Here is a 21,347-nt window from a genome sequence, read left to right as displayed (position 1 = left end):
AAGCAACTTGGCAGACTTTCAAGCTTGGGTATAAAAAGATTACGTGGGCACAAGCAAATGCTGTGTTATGAACTGAAAGACGATCAATGCTGGACGTGTTTCATGTTTGTTTTGATGCTTCCTAGTATCGGATTAGAAACGTTGTCTTTCTATGTTTGTTTATAAGTCAGAATGCATGAACGCCATTTGCGCATGATTCAAACTAGTGACGTTGGAACCGGAGAGCCAGGGGCAAACACCCTCTCATTTATTTCCAGCAACATTTGATCCTGAGCATTTTCATAATGAGCTAGCAACATGGTGAAAAGTGCCTCTTTTGCAATTCTCTAAACACAAAATAATGTCCATAAATACAATAGTACCACGTGCCTAGGCCCCTGTTGCAAATGAAATCATAAGGTGCGTGAGCTGAATTAATTAAATGTTTAATTTCTCGATAGCTCATTATGAATATCATCCCATTTTTCTGTTAGACTTTATACATTCAGAATTATTACTTATTATTTTTCCTCAACAACTTTTGCTCATAATCTTTAGTGTGCTAGTGCAAAATTGATTGAAGTTAATTTGCAGTTGCTGAACATGGCCTGGGTGGTGTGAGACTGTTTGATCACGTTATGTCAGGTTTCAGGTCCTTGTATGTTTTTAAGTGCTCACTTCTTTAAGTTTGTAATTTAGCTGTGAAATGGAAGGGACATTAAGTTTAAAGCCAGTCTTTTATTTCAGCTGCACGAAGTTGTCACATCTGAAATGCGGTGGCCACGGAGAAATAGTCAGTATTTTCCATACCACTGTTCCCATAATTTTCAATCATTCACTAACGGGGCCAGAGCTTGCCGCGACAAGAAACTCTTCGCACTTTGTCTCTAATGCATGGCTGACTAATTCAACTAATGTATCAAAAAGCAATTTTTCAAGTTCAGATCATGCAGCAGCTAACGTTGTGAGTGCCACCTGGACAGTGGATGATTTGATGGTAAAGTCAGTGCGTAAAAGGGTGACCAGACTTCGATTCACAGATGGACTAAACTTTACGTTTGCTTCATACGGGATGTTTAAAGTTTGTGTGAATGTATCGAACGGATACATCTGGGTTGCCGAATGCGCCTCCGTCCTTGCAGTTGAAGGTATTCACGTGTTGGAAGTCGTCAACATTCATGGCGGTAAGCATACGGACAAAGGAAAGTACGCGATTATGCGGACCAGCTATTTTCATGTCGACGTCATTGTAAATGCTGGAAGTTTTGCAAACTTGCACTTTAATTTTGGTGACACTTTAAATGCAGCCGAGGTTGAACGAAATTACCAGAGCACTATGAAAAACTGTTCTTGCCTAGCTCTGACGAGGAAGACCCATTTGTATAATGAGAAAGGCTCCTTCTCTCTTAACATCACTGCTGTAAATCACGTGAGCAGAAAGGAGCTGATTTTTTTAGACAAAATAACGGTCGATGGCAAGATTGAGGGGTGTAGTATAACGACAAAATTCGTCGCAGCTGGCAAAATGACGAGGGTACACCTGCAGACATTTGGTACATTTACTTTTGCCCATTTTCACTGGACGCACCCTAGCAACAGACAAGAGACCACAACGGTACCCTTTATCAATGTGACATTTCCCAATTACAGTCCGCAGTACCGCCTCAAAGTTTCCGCGTTCAATAATGTCAGTGAAGCTGACTGCACTGGCCAGAACATTTACATTGAACCAGACATCATCAGTAAGTCATAATATACCTTTCACGGGAAACTGTATTTGAAACTCTATTTAGCCACAGAGGCGCAGCGAGCTGGAGGCAGATAATTTAGCTTTTAGAGAACATCCCGAGAAGCTTTGCGATATGATCAGTGAAAGGCACTTTTCTCCCATAAGATAATTTTTGGAAAACTTGCATCAAGTAAAGTCCCAAAATTGCTGTTAGCATTGTCATAAGTTCTGTTTTGTACTACTCGGTTTTATATGGGTCAGTTTTTCTAAAGAATTGATTATGTTTTGAAAAAAATAGAGAAAAATAGGATTTAGGAGGCCTAACAACGATTCTTGGTGCTTTTTTTTAAACACGTAATACATTCTGATAGTTGCGATTTAATGGATGGTGCATTTTCGAAGTGTTCTTTGCTTAAATCGATATTTCGCTTCAATGTACTGATCGGTTTGGCGTGTAGAAATGCTTCAGATTCACAGCCCAACTCCTTTCATTTGACAACCTTTCTGCATTGGCCTTTTTGATATCACTGCTTGTGCTAGGCCAAGCAATAAGTGATGGTACAGTTTTTCTCGCCACCTCCGCTATCATAGCAATCACACTTTACGTTTGAAGAAAACTAGAGTCTGTTCTGCAGAGTTGTCAAAAGTTTTCCATTTTATATTAAGTGAAAGATCGACACAAAAAGATTACTGTGAACTACGCGTTACCAGCTTTGCCACAACTACCAAAATGCATTGCGACCCGCCCTATTTTTGTCTGAAATCTTGAAGTCAATAATCTTTACCATCTTACTTTCAGGTGTTACACTTCAAACAACAGTGAGTCAAGTGACAGTGAATGCAGCCGTCATTTTCACGTCTACTGTGACTACAGATCAAGTGCTATTCGACAGTTCTCTTCAGTATACATGGATTCTCGGGGACGGTCAGGTTGTGCAAGGAACCATTCCAAACCTTGTTTACAAATACAAGCAAGCCGGAAGGTAGTTTTGCTTAATTCTAAGGTTCTTCTTTCTTTATCATATTCTAATGTAGGAGGGGAATTATGTGCTTTCCCCTGCTGAAAAGAACTTTTTAATTCACAATTTTAAATCACCTAAACGCCTTCAAAACCCACCAACTGTCCTTGAAACTTTCACAAAAACATGTTATTGTTTCTTCCGCTTTAGATTAGCAGCCATGTTAGGATTTTTACATTCAACATGATTTCCCATAGTAAGATTGTAATAGTTGTTTTAAGGGTGCAGCCTATAGCAAAAAATGCAGGCTGAAGGTAGTAGCTTTATCCAATTAATGCAGGCCGAAGGTAGCTGTGGCTGCTATCACTATGTTTTAAGTATATATTCTGGGTGAGCATGTCGCTCGCATTTGAACACAAAGCAATTTGTCATATTCATAATTGCTTTTTTGGCAGGTTTGAAGTAAGAGTTCAAGCAGGAAACTTTCTTAGCAAGATCTATTCCAACTACGTCACCGTTAGTGTTTATGAAGAAATAACCAAGGTAAGACTCTTTTACGTTCAGAAGCAATGTTTTTTACAACTGCACGGATTTACAAATCCAAAACTAGTTGCTTCAAGGCGAGTTCTTCCAAAAAACTTGACTGTGAATTGCCGAAAGTGATTTTGTTTGTAGTAGCTTCACTAAAGTAAACGAGGAGCACCTATATTGAGTGGACAATTTATCTTAGGTGGAAATACGATATAAACCTTTCAAATTTGGAGAAACAACAGAATTCAGTGCATCTGTTGCAGATGGAACAAATATGACATACAGCTGGGACTTTGGTGATAATGTAACGTTATCCACTGCTAACGGCACTGTTCAGCATAAATACAAGAGGTAACGCTTTGTTGATTCTCTTATATTTGATATTTATTAACCATAACACTAAAACTAGAAGCTATATGAGAAACACAAAGATTTCTGCAGCAAATTATAGGAAAACGTTTGCATTTTTAGTTTTAAAGGCGTATGCTAGATTGTGTTTTTGATATTTCATCATTCTTGCAGAATGGGGAATTTCACAGTCAAGTTGAAAGTAGCCAATCCTGTCAGTTCAAAGGAAGACAGTATTGCCGTATTTGTTCTGCGATACCGTTGCCAAAAACCGGAAGTGTCCTTCTCGAGGCTACCATTAGAAGAGGTTAGCAATATGCACGTACTTTTGCTTGGTAACCCCCTGTTTATAGCATCTAAGTTGTTTCCTGCAAGCAATTTCCTGCAAAAAATCCCAACTCCAGTCTTGCGCTCCCTCGGCTCTCTTGCATTTTTGCTTATGTGCAATGCAGATGCCGCATAGCTGTTTTCCTAACAAAGATTTCTATGAAATTTGAAATCGATATGAATAGCCAAATGATTCTGTCAGTTCGGTTGCCGAATCAGGATCTGGTAGTTTGATAGAAATATTGTTGAATATGTCTAGTGGAGTAGTTCTTTCCCATTTCCAGTTTTCAATGCCGTGTCATTTCAAAGGATCTTGAACGAATCGGCTGTGGTGGAACCCTGTAGAATTTTCTGCCAAACCCAAGTGAGTGCGGTATTTTAGAATCAGTTGCACGTTTTCGATGATTTGCTCATTTTCTGTCTTATTTCATACCAGACTACGAGGAAAGCACAGGAACTAAGAATCGATGTTGATGTAAATGTCAGCTGTTCAGTTTCCAGCATAGCACTTTACAGATGGACGGTATGCAACTGATTAGTCTTGTTTTGTGGAAACTCTCATGAATCAAATGTTTTGGTTCAAATAAGGCAAAATTTTACATGGACTACTCCATTTACTATGAACTCTAATTCAACGAATAAACTGTCTCATTAAAAGTACTCACTCACTGTATTCATGATTGCAATTCTAAATTCTACGCAAATTAAGATTACGTTAGATGCAGTGATTTCTATCACGAACTGACTCAGTCGAGGGAAATGTTCATCTACCCCTAATGACAGGGAGAATCAAAATTGTCTTAGCTATAAAAAGTCAGGTCTTAGTATTGATTTGTGTGATGCCCAAACACAGTATGCTTCCAAAGAAATTGTAAAGACTTTTTGTTTGTATTACAGTTATCATTTGTTTTGCCTGTTCAATAAACAATGAATGCACTTGGTAACACTGTTAACTAATTACACTCAGGTATTCAGCATGCAGAATGGGAAGAAGGAAGAAAAACTTGCTCGACATTTAGGCACACTGTCTTCAACATTGAGCCAAAGATCTTTGGTTTTGCCTCCAAATACTCTAAATCCAGGAACCTATCTCGTGCAACTAGTGGTATATTTTCACATTTTACATACAAATCTTTTGTTAGAGATGTCGGTGACGCAGCTTCTGACGCTGTGTATCTCATGTGTACACAGTGCAGTCATATCTACACAAATTTTTGCGTTGTGCATGCTCTTGTCTGCGTAGCAAATTACGCCACTCAACGTTTCATATCTAGCCATATCGCAGTTCTTTTGTGACCCTACTAATTGTCACCCTTCTGATTGCTATGCATTCGTTTCTCTGTAGGTAGAGATGAAAGGAACCGTAGTGTTTACAAAAATCAGCAAAAGAATTAACGTTCTGCCAACAGAAATGCGCGCTGTCATTCGTGGTGGAGATGTTGTATCCATTGGGAGAAAGAGCCATGAAAATGTCACTTTAGATGCTTCTGACTCTTTCGACCCCGACGATAACGAGCGTGAGCCACTGAGGTATGACTTTTTTGAATGAGGAAAATGATTTTGGAGTCATATCCAGCAAGCACAATCTTGAAGAGAAAATACTAATGGATGTCTAATTTAAGGGTTAAGTTTAGGCTAATATACAGAAAAAGATGATGTCAAGGTTGCTCCAAAGAACTGAAAATATTTGCAATATACAGACAGCTTTTGTTTTCCTGCACCCCTTTCTATAGGCTAAACAATCAAATCTATAATCTAAAAGTTGAGTTTCTTAAATACCCCATTTTGAGCTCTCAAATGCTTTTAAAATTACCTGCATTAACAATGCTTATAATTGCATAAAAATAGATATTGCTTCAGTGGATCTGGTAAACTCGTAGCTGCAACAGATATTGAGTAGCCCAGAGCTCTTTCTAACCAACCTCAAATTTTGTAAAGAAAATAGCTTAAATTTGCTAGCCTCGAATGCGTTCATTTTGACCTCCACTTGATGACTGAACCTTGACATACAAGTTACGGACAGAAACATAGAACAAGCAACTTCAGATAGTAGTTTCGTTCGTGGTTGATCTTTGATGGGTGTTAGGAAGTGCTTCATGAACAGTTTATTTACATGATTGGTACCTTCCTTTGCATAAATGATCATATTTTGTATCTGTACTGAATCTCAAATTTTTAGGTTTTTGTGGAACTGTCGAAGCATCATCGGCAATCGACACGAACCTTGTTTCAAACCGAACGTAACTTCACAGTTAAATTGGACGAGACCAGTCTTCGAGTTTTTGCCAAAAATGCTCAAAACATCCGCTTCATTATTTGCGTTTATGGTAACTGCTAGCAACGATAACCACAAGAGTGCTACAGCTTTTCAGTTTGTGAAAGTAGAAAATGGCGAAATGCATAGGTATGTCACTGACTTTTGAGTTACATTTGAAAATGTCAACTAGAAATTTGTTACCAGGACCTAACTCTCTATCGTTAATGATCGTCTCCATATTTTGCCTTTTTATTATCAAACTATTGCATATCCTCTTGCACAAATTCCTGCCTAAACTTGGTGTTATGGTTTGCTCCCTCCATTGATCTTTTGTTTATTCTGTTTTCTCTATTACAGCGAAAATATTAAACTACTGAATTTCGATTTCGATTTTAAGCAGCAAACTAAGGAAAGCGTGATTTCTTTCAGACTTCTGATAGAGTGTCCCGAGTGCCACAACCCAGATGTAAACCCACACAACCAAATCACTTTCACAGGCATCTGCAGTGATTGCGAAAACACATCTGTTGCCTTTAAGTGGAAGGTATATATGGCTCCAAAAGTAAAGGTTTTTCTTCGACTGTTCGGCAAGTGTATTCCAGCCGATGGAAAAGCATGGGACAGCCAAGGAAACTTGAACGAGACGAATTCCACAACAACAGCAACAATTCCAACAACAAGCAGCACGCCTCTCACAACCGTTACCAAAGCAATAACAACGAAACCAACGGAAAAGACGCAAGGAGCGGATTTTCAGAGACTTATTTGTGAAATGGATCTGAATAACATAAGGATAAATTCTACTTCTCTTGTGAGAATATCTAGAAAACGCAGGGAGGTGTTAGAGGAGTTGAATATCATGACAAAGCAAGGAACTTTAAGAAAAAGTGACCAAGGACACACAGAGAACTGGGATGACTTTGATTTTGATAGCGATAACGACATTGTAACGGATGATTTGTTTTTGAAAGATAATAACGAGGTGCCTGCCGCGTCCAGGTTTACAAAAAGAGTTAAGAGAAACACAGACAGAAACAACGTCACTTTTCAAAGTTCTGCAAGTGGCCAGGGTGGCCCGATGCCAGGTGGAAATTTTCCATCGAATCCAAGGTCAGGACTGGCATATTCATCGGGGACTGGCGCTGTTCAAAGTGATGATGATACCTCCAATAGTGGAGGATCAGGATTCCCACAGGCTTCTGGCTCGGGACGTGGCAACACTGGAGGTGGAACTGGCTCTGGTAGACCAAATTCACTAGGATCTGGGCGCGGATGTGAAGGCTCTGTTGGCGTGGCTGGAGGAAGGGGCGCTGGTTCAGGAAGTGGCACTGTTGGTGGCTGCTCCGGCGGCTACGGGGAGGGAGCGAAGGCAAACCAGAACAAAACTGGTGGAACAAATTCTACAGAAAATGGTGACAAGACCACTGGCACGAGTGGGGACCTGATTTCCAAAAGCCTAGAGGAGCAACTGGAGGGAAAACTCAATACTATACGTGAAATCATGCACCCTACTGAAGTCGATACACATTCAAGGTTACAGCAGTTGATTTTGACAAAAGGTTCCCTAGTACCAGGACAGCTGTATATGGTTGAGTTTATAGCAGTGTGGCAAAGTGGCGCACATGAACGGATTGCAGGAGAAGCAAAGTCTTACTTCTTAACGAACACTGGACCTTTTCTTGGTTCATGTCACGTTACACCACAAACTGGCGTGGAAGCGAAAACCACGTTTACTCTACATTGTCAGCATTGGAAAGACAAGCACCATCCCCTTAAGTTTTTTGTGCAATACAAGGTACATTCCCAACAAAGACCTACATGGTTATATTATGGTTTGAAAGAGACATTGAACTTTACACTGCCCGCTGGTGAAAAATCGAATGACAACATAAGTAAGTCTATGGGTAATTTCAATTGAGATTCTTTACGCGTCTTTATTTTTCCACGTGCAATACCATTTCTGGCCTTCCGTTTTGTATCTGATCTTGTAATCAGAATTGAAAGCGTTGCTGCGACATCTTGATAAATTGCTTAATATGTGATATCTGACTCTATGCAGACTTTATGCCTCTGTCCTACCATGCAACACTTTAACTCGTTTAGGATGATTATTAAAGTTGCATTCAACTGTTTTTGTTTCTTAGTTGAATTAGAAATCTCTGCTGAAGATGCCGAAGGTGTTAAGACCAAATTGTGCCCAATTCAAGTTACGGTGATGCCGTTGGAAAATACACTCAACTCTATTGAAGAATATTTGTAAGTAGTTCCTTTTGCTGCTCTACTTATTAATCTTTTCTTAATTTGTTTCGCTTCTGTATGAAAGTTAATCCGTTTGAATTAAAAGAATCACAAATTAATTTCGGAGACAATACTCGAGCTTACTGCAGAGTTTATATAGCGTTTTTGTCGTATAGTTTTACTTAATTTCGATTGTAAAAACTTTGATTTGGAAGTTTGATTCAACGTCTATCTCAACAGCATTCAAGGATTCACAGAGGTTGGGAGCACGGACACGAACCTTTCTGCTTGAATAGATATCTGCAAATTTAAGTAGACAAGATTCACTCTTAAGTTATCTTTATGGATAAATATTTTATTGATGATGTTTTCTTTTTCAGATACAATCAGAGTATTGGCAATGATTCGCCATTGAAAGTATACGAAGATCTATTGGATGAAGTTTCCGCCTCGATCTTCATTACCACTGCAATTAACTCTATCAACAGGCAAGATATCCTGGTTATTTTCTAAAATAGTTTTATATGTTTGCTTGTAAAGAATTTCTATTTGTCGATCTTCAATCTGTGCCAAGTTTCTCGGAACAGTAACTCCAACTTCCAGGGTCCAATTTGAGCACTCCGTTCCACCATTGTTACTTTTATGGTGTACCTTAAAAACAGCCTTGATCTTTCCCCCCTCTCTTCCAAACCCTCCTCCCTTTTCCTTATGAGGGCTTAGCTATAGATTTTTTAGCCTTTCCCTAGCATTTCCAACTGAAAAAACTATAGATTGAAGTAGCAGGAATGTCGTATATTTTTGTTTCAGTATCTTGTATGATGTATAGCTAAACCAGCAACATTTTTAGCGTGAGCACAGCACAAGTAGTTTTTATTCAGAAAACCTGATGAGGAAAATGGAAATTAGACTCAAGCCCTCTTAGTGATTAAATAATTTTGGCAGTTATTATAAACATAAGCATTTCTGATACTTTAATGTCCACGTAGGTTGTTATCTGTTATGCCTGGAAGCACCAAGCACAAACTACGCCTGCAAGTGCGAAGGAGGCTGTTAGAGAGTTTGAGCAAGTTTCCTGTTCAAACAGAGGTAACCTTAATTGTGTCACATTCAGAACATGGCAGACATCTGAGTTTGCATTCAATAGTTTCTGTTTTTCCCTTTTCTTTCTTGGATTCACAAGGGCTGGCTTTGCGTTGACATTAATTGTGTCACATTCAGAACATGGCAGACATCTGAGTTTGCATTCAATAGTTTCTGTTTTTCCCTTTTCTTTCTTGGATTCACAAGGGCTGGCTTTGCGTTGACATTAATTGTTCGCATTCAGAACATGGCAGACATCTGAGTTTGCATTCAATAGTTTCTGTTTTTCCCTTTTCTTTCTTGGATTCACAAGGGCTGGCTTTGCGTTGACATTAATTGTTCGCATTCAGAACATGGCAGACATCTGAGTTTGCATTCAATAGTTTCTGTTTTTCCCTTTTCTTTCTTGGATTCACAAGGGCTGGCTTTGCGTTGACATTAATTGTTCGCATTCAGAACATGGCAGACATCTGAGTTTGCATTCAATAGTTTCTGTTTTTCCCTTTTCTTTCTTGGATTCACAAGGGCTGGCTTTGCGTTGACATTAATTGTTCGCATTCAGAACATGGCAGACATCTGAGTTTGCATTCAATAGTTTCTGTTTTTCCCTTTTCTTTCTTGGATTCACAAGGGCTGGCTTTGCGTTGACATTAATTGTTCGCATTCAGAACATGGCAGACATCTGAGTTTGCATTCAATAGTTTCTGTTTTTCCCTTTTCTTTCTTGGATTCACAAGGGCTGGCTTTGCGTTGACATTAATTGTTCGCATTCAGAACATGGCAGACATCTGAGTTTGCATTCAATAGTTTCTGTTTTTCCCTTTTCTTTCTTGGATTCACAAGGGCTGGCTTTGCGTTGACATTAATTGTTCGCATTCAGAACATGGCAGACATCTGAGTTTGCATTCAATAGTTTCTGTTTTTCCCTTTTCTTTCTTGGATTCACAAGGGCTGGCTTTGCGTTGACATTAATTGTTCGCATTCAGAACATGGCAGACATCTGAGTTTGCATTCAATAGTTTCTGTTTTTCCCTTTTCTTTCTTGGATTCACAAGGGCTGGCTTTGCGTTGACATTAATTGTTCGCATTCAGAACATGGCAGACATCTGAGTTTGCATTCAATAGTTTCTGTTTTTCCCTTTTCTTTCTTGGATTCACAAGGGCTGGCTTTGCGTTGACATTAATTGTTCGCATTCAGAACATGGCAGACATCTGAGTTTGCATTCAATAGTTTCTGTTTTTCCCTTTTCTTTCTTGGATTCACAAGGGCTGGCTTTGCGTTGACATTAATTGTTCGCATTCAGAACATGGCAGACATCTGAGTTTGCATTCAATAGTTTCTGTTTTTCCCTTTTCTTTCTTGGATTCACAAGGGCTGGCTTTGCGTTGACATTAATTGTTCGCATTCAGAACATGGCAGACATCTGAGTTTGCATTCAATAGTTTCTGTTTTTCCCTTTTCTTTCTTGGATTCACAAGGGCTGGCTTTGCGTTGACATTAATTGTTCGCATTCAGAACATGGCAGACATCTGAGTTTGCATTCAATAGTTTCTGTTTTTCCCTTTTCTTTCTTGGATTCACAAGGGCTGGCTTTGCGTTGACATTAATTGTTCGCATTCAGAACATGGCAGACATCTGAGTTTGCATTCAATAGTTTCTGTTTTTCCCTTTTCTTTCTTGGATTCACAAGGGCTGGCTTTGCGTTGACATTAATTGTTCGCATTCAGAACATGGCAGACATCTGAGTTTGCATTCAATAGTTTCTGTTTTTCCCTTTTCTTTCTTGGATTCACAAGGGCTGGCTTTGCGTTGACATTAATTGTTCGCATTCAGAACATGGCAGACATCTGAGTTTGCATTCAATAGTTTCTGTTTTTCCCTTTTCTTTCTTGGATTCACAAGGGCTGGCTTTGCGTTGACATTAATTGTGTCACATTCAGAACATGGCAGACATCTGAGTTTGCATTCAATAGTTTCTGTTTTTCCCTTTTCTTTCTTGGATTCACAAGGGCTGGCTTTGCGTTGACATTAATTGTTCGCATTCAGAACATGGCAGACATCTGAGTTTGCATTCAATAGTTTCTGTTTTTCCCTTTTCTTTCTTGGATTCACAAGGGCTGGCTTTGCGTTGACATTAATTGTTCGCATTCAGAACATGGCAGACATCTGAGTTTGCATTCAATAGTTTCTGTTTTTCCCTTTTCTTTCTTGGATTCACAAGGGCTGGCTTTGCGTTGACATTAATTGTTCGCATTCAGAACATGGCAGACATCTGAGTTTGCATTCAATAGTTTCTGTTTTTCCCTTTTCTTTCTTGGATTCACAAGGGCTGGCTTTGCGTTGACATTAATTGTTCGCATTCAGAACATGGCAGACATCTGAGTTTGCATTCAATAGTTTCTGTTTTTCCCTTTTCTTTCTTGGATTCACAAGGGCTGGCTTTGCGTTGACATTAATTGTTCGCATTCAGAACATGGCAGACATCTGAGTTTGCATTCAATAGTTTCTGTTTTTCCCTTTTCTTTCTTGGATTCACAAGGGCTGGCTTTGCGTTGACATTAATTGTTCGCATTCAGAACATGGCAGACATCTGAGTTTGCATTCAATAGTTTCTGTTTTTCCCTTTTCTTTCTTGGATTCACAAGGGCTGGCTTTGCGTTGACATTAATTGTTCGCATTCAGAACATGGCAGACATCTGAGTTTGCATTCAATAGTTTCTGTTTTTCCCTTTTCTTTCTTGGATTCACAAGGGCTGGCTTTGCGTTGACATTAATTGTTCGCATTCAGAACATGGCAGACATCTGAGTTTGCATTCAATAGTTTCTGTTTTTCCCTTTTCTTTCTTGGATTCACAAGGGCTGGCTTTGCGTTGACATTAATTGTTCGCATTCAGAACATGGCAGACATCTGAGTTTGCATTCAATAGTTTCTGTTTTTCCCTTTTCTTTCTTGGATTCACAAGGGCTGGCTTTGCGTTGACATTAATTGTTCGCATTCAGAACATGGCAGACATCTGAGTTTGCATTCAATAGTTTCTGTTTTTCCCTTTTCTTTCTTGGATTCACAAGGGCTGGCTTTGCGTTGACATTAATTGTTCGCATTCAGAACATGGCAGACATCCGAGTTTGCATTCAATAGTTTCTGTTTTTCCCTTTTCTTTCTTGGATTCACAAGGGCTGGCTTTGCGTTGACATTAATTGTTCGCATTCAGAACATGGCAGACATCTGAGTTTGCATTCAATAGTTTCTGTTTTTCCCTTTTCTTTCTTGGATTCACAAGGGCTGGCTTTGCGTTGACATTAATTGTTCGCATTCAGAACATGGCAGACATCTGAGTTTGCATTCAATAGTTTCTGTTTTTCCCTTTTCTTTCTTGGATTCACAAGGGCTGGCTTTGCGTTGACATTAATTGTTCGCATTCAGAACATGGCAGACATCCGAGTTTGCATTCAATAGTTTCTGTTTTTCCCTTTTCTTTCTTGGATTCACAAGGGCTGGCTTTGCGTTGACATTAATTGTTCGCATTCAGAACATGGCAGACATCTGAGTTTGCATTCAATAGTTTCTGTTTTTCCCTTTTCTTTCTTGGATTCACAAGGGCTGGCTTTGCGTTGACATTAATTGTTCGCATTCAGAACATGGCAGACATCTGAGTTTGCATTCAATAGTTTCTGTTTTTCCCTTTTCTTTCTTGGATTCACAAGGGCTGGCTTTGCGTTGACATTAATTGTTCGCATTCAGAACATGGCAGACATCTGAGTTTGCATTCAATAGTTTCTGTTTTTCCCTTTTCTTTCTTGGATTCACAAGGGCTGGCTTTGCGTTGACATTAATTGTTCGCATTCAGAACATGGCAGACATCTGAGTTTGCATTCAATAGTTTCTGTTTTTCCCTTTTCTTTCTTGGATTCACAAGGGCTGGCTTTGCGTTGACATTAATTGTTCGCATTCAGAACATGGCAGACATCTGAGTTTGCATTCAATAGTTTCTGTTTTTCCCTTTTCTTTCTTGGATTCACAAGGGCTGGCTTTGCGTTGACATTAATTGTTCGCATTCAGAACATGGCAGACATCTGAGTTTGCATTCAATAGTTTCTGTTTTTCCCTTTTCTTTCTTGGATTCACAAGGGCTGGCTTTGCGTTGACATTAATTGTTCGCATTCAGAACATGGCAGACATCTGAGTTTGCATTCAATAGTTTCTGTTTTTCCCTTTTCTTTCTTGGATTCACAAGGGCTGGCTTTGCGTTGACATTAATTGTTCGCATTCAGAACATGGCAGACATCTGAGTTTGCATTCAATAGTTTCTGTTTTTCCCTTTTCTTTCTTGGATTCACAAGGGCTGGCTTTGCGTTGACATTAATTGTTCGCATTCAGAACATGGCAGACATCTGAGTTTGCATTCAATAGTTTCTGTTTTTCCCTTTTCTTTCTTGGATTCACAAGGGCTGGCTTTGCGTTGACATTAATTGTTCGCATTCAGAACATGGCAGACATCTGAGTTTGCATTCAATAGTTTCTGTTTTTCCCTTTTCTTTCTTGGATTCACAAGGGCTGGCTTTGCGTTGACATTAATTGTTCGCATTCAGAACATGGCAGACATCTGAGTTTGCATTCAATAGTTTCTGTTTTTCCCTTTTCTTTCTTGGATTCACAAGGGCTGGCTTTGCGTTGACATTAATTGTTCGCATTCAGAACATGGCAGACATCTGAGTTTGCATTCAATAGTTTCTGTTTTTCCCTTTTCTTTCTTGGATTCACAAGGGCTGGCTTTGCGTTGACATTAATTGTTCGCATTCAGAACATGGCAGACATCTGAGTTTGCATTCAATAGTTTCTGTTTTTCCCTTTTCTTTCTTGGATTCACAAGGGCTGGCTTTGCGTTGACATTAATTGTTCGCATTCAGAACATGGCAGACATCTGAGTTTGCATTCAATAGTTTCTGTTTTTCCCTTTTCTTTCTTGGATTCACAAGGGCTGGCTTTGCGTTGACATTAATTGTTCGCATTCAGAACATGGCAGACATCTGAGTTTGCATTCAATAGTTTCTGTTTTTCCCTTTTCTTTCTTGGATTCACAAGGGCTGGCTTTGCGTTGACATTAATTGTTCGCATTCAGAACATGGCAGACATCTGAGTTTGCATTCAATAGTTTCTGTTTTTCCCTTTTCTTTCTTGGATTCACAAGGGCTGGCTTTGCGTTGACATTAATTGTTCGCATTCAGAACATGGCAGACATCTGAGTTTGCATTCAATAGTTTCTGTTTTTCCCTTTTCTTTCTTGGATTCACAAGGGCTGGCTTTGCGTTGACATTAATTGTTCGCATTCAGAACATGGCAGACATCTGAGTTTGCATTCAATAGTTTCTGTTTTTCCCTTTTCTTTCTTGGATTCACAAGGGCTGGCTTTGCGTTGACATTAATTGTGTCACATTCAGAACATGGCAGACATCTGAGTTTGCATTCAATAGTTTCTGTTTTTCCCTTTTCTTTCTTGGATTCACAAGGGCTGGCTTTGCGTTGACATTAATTGTGTCACATTCAGAACATGGCAGACATCTGAGTTTGCATTCAATAGTTTCTGTTTTTCCCTTTTCTTTCTTGGATTCACAAGGGCTGGCTTTGCGTTGACATTAATTGTTCGCATTCAGAACATGGCAGACATCTGAGTTTGCATTCAATAGTTTCTGTTTTTCCCTTTTCTTTCTTGGATTCACAAGGGCTGGCTTTGCGTTGACATTAATTGTTCGCATTCAGAACATGGCAGACATCTGAGTTTGCATTCAATAGTTTCTGTTTTTCCCTTTTCTTTCTTGGATTCACAAGGGCTGGCTTTGCGTTGACATTAATTGTTCGCATTCAGAACATGGCAGACATCTGAGTTTGCATTCAATAGTTTCTGTTTTTCCCTTTTCTTTCTTGGATTCACAAGGGCTGGCTTTGCGTTGACATTAATTGTTCGCATTCAGAACATGGCAGACATCTGAGTTTGCATTCAATAGTTTCTGTTTTTCCCTTTTCTTTCTTGGATTCACAAGGGCTGGCTTTGCGTTGACATTAATTGTTCGCATTCAGAACATGGCAGACATCTGAGTTTGCATTCAATAGTTTCTGTTTTTCCCTTTTCTTTCTTGGATTCACAAGGGCTGGCTTTGCGTTGACATTAATTGTTCGCATTCAGAACATGGCAGACATCTGAGTTTGCATTCAATAGTTTCTGTTTTTCCCTTTTCTTTCTTGGATTCACAAGGGCTGGCTTTGCGTTGACATTAATTGTTCGCATTCAGAACATGGCAGACATCTGAGTTTGCATTCAATAGTTTCTGTTTTTCCCTTTTCTTTCTTGGATTCACAAGGGCTGGCTTTGCGTTGACATTAATTGTTCGCATTCAGAACATGGCAGACATCTGAGTTTGCATTCAATAGTTTCTGTTTTTCCCTTTTCTTTCTTGGATTCACAAGGGCTGGCTTTGCGTTGACATTAATTGTTCGCATTCAGAACATGGCAGACATCTGAGTTTGCATTCAATAGTTTCTGTTTTTCCCTTTTCTTTCTTGGATTCACAAGGGCTGGCTTTGCGTTGACATTAATTGTTCGCATTCAGAACATGGCAGACATCTGAGTTTGCATTCAATAGTTTCTGTTTTTCCCTTTTCTTTCTTGGATTCACAAGGGCTGGCTTTGCGTTGACATTAATTGTTCGCATTCAGAACATGGCAGACATCTGAGTTTGCATTCAATAGTTTCTGTTTTTCCCTTTTCTTTCTTGGATTCACAAGGGCTGGCTTTGCGTTGACATTAATTGTTCGCATTCAGAACATGGCAGACATCTGAGTTTGCATTCAATAGTTTCTGTTTTTCCCTTTTCTTTCTTGGATTCACAAGGGCTGGCTTTGCGTTGACATTAATTGTTCGCATTCAGAACATGGCAGACATCTGAGTTTGCATTCAATAGTTTCTGTTTTTCCCTTTTCTTTCTTGGATTCACAAGGGCTGGCTTTGCGTTGACATTAATTGTTCGCATTCAGAACATGGCAGACATCTGAGTTTGCATTCAATAGTTTCTGTTTTTCCCTTTTCTTTCTTGGATTCACAAGGGCTGGCTTTGCGTTGACATTAATTGTTCGCATTCAGAACATGGCAGACATCTGAGTTTGCATTCAATAGTTTCTGTTTTTCCCTTTTCTTTCTTGGATTCACAAGGGCTGGCTTTGCGTTGACATTAATTGTTCGCATTCAGAACATGGCAGACATCTGAGTTTGCATTCAATAGTTTCTGTTTTTCCCTTTTCTTTCTTGGATTCACAAGGGCTGGCTTTGCGTTGACATTAATTGTTCGCATTCAGAACATGGCAGACATCTGAGTTTGCATTCAATAGTTTCTGTTTTTCCCTTTTCTTTCTTGGATTCACAAGGGCTGGCTTTGCGTTGACATTAATTGTTCGCATTCAGAACATGGCAGACATCTGAGTTTGCATTCAATAGTTTCTGTTTTTCCCTTTTCTTTCTTGGATTCACAAGGGCTGGCTTTGCGTTGACATTAATTGTTCGCATTCAGAACATGGCAGACATCTGAGTTTGCATTCAATAGTTTCTGTTTTTCCCTTTTCTTTCTTGGATTCACAAGGGCTGGCTTTGCGTTGACATTAATTGTTCGCATTCAGAACATGGCAGACATCTGAGTTTGCATTCAATAGTTTCTGTTTTTCCCTTTTCTTTCTTGGATTCACAAGGGCTGGCTTTGCGTTGACATTAATTGTTCGCATTCAGAACATGGCAGACATCTGAGTTTGCATTCAATAGTTTCTGTTTTTCCCTTTTCTTTCTTGGATTCACAAGGGCTGGCTTTGCGTTGACATTAATTGTTCGCATTCAGAACATGGCAGACATCCGAGTTTGCATTCAATAGTTTCTGTTTTTCCCTTTTCTTTCTTGGATTCACAAGGGCTGGCTTTGCGTTGACATTAATTGTTCGCATTCAGAACATGGCAGACATCTGAGTTTGCATTCAATAGTTTCTGTTTTTCCCTTTTCTTTCTTGGATTCACAAGGGCTGGCTTTGCGTTGACATTAATTGTTCGCATTCAGAACATGGCAGACATCCGAGTTTGCATTCAATAGTTTCTGTTTTTCCCTTTTCTTTCTTGGATTCACAAGGGCTGGCTTTGCGTTGACATTAATTGTTCGCATTCAGAACATGGCAGACATCTGAGTTTGCATTCAATAGTTTCTGTTTTTCCCTTTTCTTTCTTGGATTCACAAGGGCTGGCTTTGCGTTGACATTAATTGTTCGCATTCAGAACATGGCAGACATCTGAGTTTGCATTCAATAGTTTCTGTTTTTCCCTTTTCTTTCTTGGATTCACAAGGGCTGGCTTTGCGTTGACATTAATTGTTCGCATTCAGAACATGGCAGACATCTGAGTTTGCATTCAATAGTTTCTGTTTTTCCCTTTTCTTTCTTGGATTCACAAGGGCTGGCTTTGCGTTGACATTAATTGTTCGCATTCAGAACATGGCAGACATCTGAGTTTGCATTCAATAGTTTCTGTTTTTCCCTTTTCTTTCTTGGATTCACAAGGGCTGGCTTTGCGTTGACATTAATTGTTCGCATTCAGAACATGGCAGACATCTGAGTTTGCATTCAATAGTTTCTGTTTTTCCCTTTTCTTTCTTGGATTCACAAGGGCTGGCTTTGCGTTGACATTAATTGTTCGCATTCAGAACATGGCAGACATCTGAGTTTGCATTCAATAGTTTCTGTTTTTCCCTTTTCTTTCTTGGATTCACAAGGGCTGGCTTTGCGTTGACATTAATTGTTCGCATTCAGAACATGGCAGACATCTGAGTTTGCATTCAATAGTTTCTGTTTTTCCCTTTTCTTTCTTGGATTCACAAGGGCTGGCTTTGCGTTGACATTAATTGTTCGCATTCAGAACATGGCAGACATCTGAGTTTGCATTCAATAGTTTCTGTTTTTCCCTTTTCTTTCTTGGATTCACAAGGGCTGGCTTTGCGTTGACATTAATTGTTCGCATTCAGAACATGGCAGACATCTGAGTTTGCATTCAATAGTTTCTGTTTTTCCCTTTTCTTTCTTGGATTCACAAGGGCTGGCTTTGCGTTGACATTAATTGTTCGCATTCAGAACATGGCAGACATCTGAGTTTGCATTCAATAGTTTCTGTTTTTCCCTTTTCTTTCTTGGATTCACAAGGGCTGGCTTTGCGTTGACATTAATTGTTCGCATTCAGAACATGGCAGACATCTGAGTTTGCATTCAATAGTTTCTGTTTTTCCCTTTTCTTTCTTGGATTCACAAGGGCTGGCTTTGCGTTGACATTAATTGTTCGCATTCAGAACATGGCAGACATCTGAGTTTGCATTCAATAGTTTCTGTTTTTCCCTTTTCTTTCTTGGATTCACAAGGGCTGGCTTTGCGTTGACATTAATTGTTCGCATTCAGAACATGGCAGACATCTGAGTTTGCATTCAATAGTTTCTGTTTTTCCCTTTTCTTTCTTGGATTCACAAGGGCTGGCTTTGCGTTGACATTAATTGTTCGCATTCAGAACATGGCAGACATCTGAGTTTGCATTCAATAGTTTCTGTTTTTCCCTTTTCTTTCTTGGATTCACAAGGGCTGGCTTTGCGTTGACATTAATTGTTCGCATTCAGAACATGGCAGACATCTGAGTTTGCATTCAATAGTTTCTGTTTTTCCCTTTTCTTTCTTGGATTCACAAGGGCTGGCTTTGCGTTGACATTAATTGTTCGCATTCAGAACATGGCAGACATCTGAGTTTGCATTCAATAGTTTCTGTTTTTCCCTTTTCTTTCTTGGATTCACAAGGGCTGGCTTTGCGTTGACATTAATTGTTCGCATTCAGAACATGGCAGACATCTGAGTTTGCATTCAATAGTTTCTGTTTTTCCCTTTTCTTTCTTGGATTCACAAGGGCTGGCTTTGCGTTGACATTAATTGTTCGCATTCAGAACATGGCAGACATCTGAGTTTGCATTCAATAGTTTCTGTTTTTCCCTTTTCTTTCTTGGATTCACAAGGGCTGGCTTTGCGTTGACATTAATTGTTCGCATTCAGAACATGGCAGACATCTGAGTTTGCATTCAATAGTTTCTGTTTTTCCCTTTTCTTTCTTGGATTCACAAGGGCTGGCTTTGCGTTGACATTAATTGTTCGCATTCAGAACATGGCAGACATCTGAGTTTGCATTCAATAGTTTCTGTTTTTCCCTTTTCTTTCTTGGATTCACAAGGGCTGGCTTTGCGTTGACATTAATTGTTCGCATTCAGAACATGGCAGACATCTGAGTTTGCATTCAATAGTTTCTGTTTTTCCCTTTTCTTTCTTGGATTCACAAGGGCTGGCTTTGCGTTGACATTAATTGTTCGCATTCAGAACATGGCAGACATCTGAGTTTGCATTCAATAGTTTCTGTTTTTCCCTTTTCTTTCTTGGATTCACAAGGGCTGGCTTTGCGTTGACATTAATTGTTCGCATTCAGAACATGGCAGACATCTGAGTTTGCATTCAATAGTTTCTGTTTTTCCCTTTTCTTTCTTGGATTCACAAGGGCTGGCTTTGCGTTGACATTAATTGTTCGCATTCAGAACATGGCAGACATCTGAGTTTGCATTCAATAGTTTCTGTTTTTCCCTTTTCTTTCTTGGATTCACAAGGGCTGGCTTTGCGTTGACATTAATTGTTCGCATTCAGAACATGGCAGACATCTGAGTTTGCATTCAATAGTTTCTGTTTTTCCCTTTTCTTTCTTGGATTCACAAGGGCTGGCTTTGCGTTGACATTAATTGTTCGCATTCAGAACATGGCAGACATCTGAGTTTGCATTCAATAGTTTCTGTTTTTCCCTTTTCTTTCTTGGATTCACAAGGGCTGGCTTTGCGTTGACATTAATTGTTCGCATTCAGAACATGGCAGACATCTGAGTTTGCATTCAATAGTTTCTGTTTTTCCCTTTTCTTTCTTGGATTCACAAGGGCTGGCTTTGCGTTGACATTAATTGTTCGCATTCAGAACATGGCAGACATCTGAGTTTGCATTCAATAGTTTCTGTTTTTCCCTTTTCTTTCTTGGATTCACAAGGGCTGGCTTTGCGTTGACATTAATTGTTCGCATTCAGAACATGGCAGACATCTGAGTTTGCATTCAATAGTTTCTGTTTTTCCCTTTTCTTTCTTGGATTCACAAGGGCTGGCTTTGCGTTGACATTAATTGTTCGCATTCAGAACATGGCAGACATCTGAGTTTGCATTCAATAGTTTCTGTTTTTCCCTTTTCTTTCTTGGATTCACAAGGGCTGGCTTTGCGTTGACATTAATTGTTCGCATTCAGAACATGGCAGACATCTGAGTTTGCATTCAATAGTTTCTGTTTTTCCCTTTTCTTTCTTGGATTCACAAGGGCTGGCTTTGCGTTGACATTAATTGTTCGCATTCATGTCAACTCTCAGCCGCTTAAATATTCGCCACCTTCTGCTCTATTCTTTATGACAATTTTTGATTAATAAATTTTTGAGTATTCTACAAACCGTGGCAGTTCAGATAGTACGTATTTTTATCGAATAAACCATGTTTTGTTGTAGGCGTATGCTTTGCAGCAAAGTAGGATGATTAGAGCATTGATGTATAAACCATCAGAGGTAACTGATCGTCTAGTTTTGATTTTTTTTTTTCAAACACATATTCTTGTTTCCTTTGATTCGTTTTTAGGATATGTTATGGCAAATGCAGCTAAATATCTTGTTGTATCCATGATCAAAATTTCCAACACTAGAACATTGTTCAAATAGCGTCAGTTTTTAAACAGTTTTTGTCAAAATATGATTTTTTTTCTGTCTTTGATTTTTTTCCATGC

The 21,347-nt window shown here is 39.2% G+C and overlaps 1 protein-coding gene across 2 annotated transcripts in view; it reads left to right on the top strand.

The window, feature by feature from the left end:
* Positions 1-21,347, top strand: part of LOC135682019 (polycystin-1-like protein 1) — a 58,963-nt gene that overhangs the window by 7,577 nt on the left and 30,039 nt on the right. For both annotated transcript variants that reach the window (XM_065196718.2, XM_065196717.2), the window contains exons 4-17: positions 727-1,721; positions 2,508-2,691; positions 3,123-3,210; positions 3,398-3,549; positions 3,721-3,853; positions 4,310-4,396; positions 4,841-4,978; positions 5,219-5,403; positions 6,053-6,277; positions 6,560-8,022; positions 8,275-8,386; positions 8,749-8,856; positions 9,355-9,454; positions 21,076-21,132. In XM_065196718.2, the coding sequence (XP_065052790.2) occupies positions 727-1,721; positions 2,508-2,691; positions 3,123-3,210; positions 3,398-3,549; positions 3,721-3,853; positions 4,310-4,396; positions 4,841-4,978; positions 5,219-5,403; positions 6,053-6,277; positions 6,560-8,022; positions 8,275-8,386; positions 8,749-8,856; positions 9,355-9,454; positions 21,076-21,132 (4,027 nt within the window). The remainder of the gene's footprint in view (positions 1-726; positions 1,722-2,507; positions 2,692-3,122; positions 3,211-3,397; positions 3,550-3,720; positions 3,854-4,309; positions 4,397-4,840; positions 4,979-5,218; positions 5,404-6,052; positions 6,278-6,559; positions 8,023-8,274; positions 8,387-8,748; positions 8,857-9,354; positions 9,455-21,075; positions 21,133-21,347) is intronic.

The sequence above is a fragment of the Rhopilema esculentum genome, chromosome 16 (genome assembly GCF_057945365.1).
Source record: "Rhopilema esculentum isolate cy_ngs chromosome 16, ASM5794536v1, whole genome shotgun sequence".
NCBI classification, from domain to species: Eukaryota; Metazoa; Cnidaria; class Scyphozoa; order Rhizostomeae; family Rhizostomatidae; genus Rhopilema; species Rhopilema esculentum.
The sequence above is the reverse complement of the archived record's forward strand: the minus strand, read 5'-3'. Positions and strand labels throughout refer to the sequence as shown.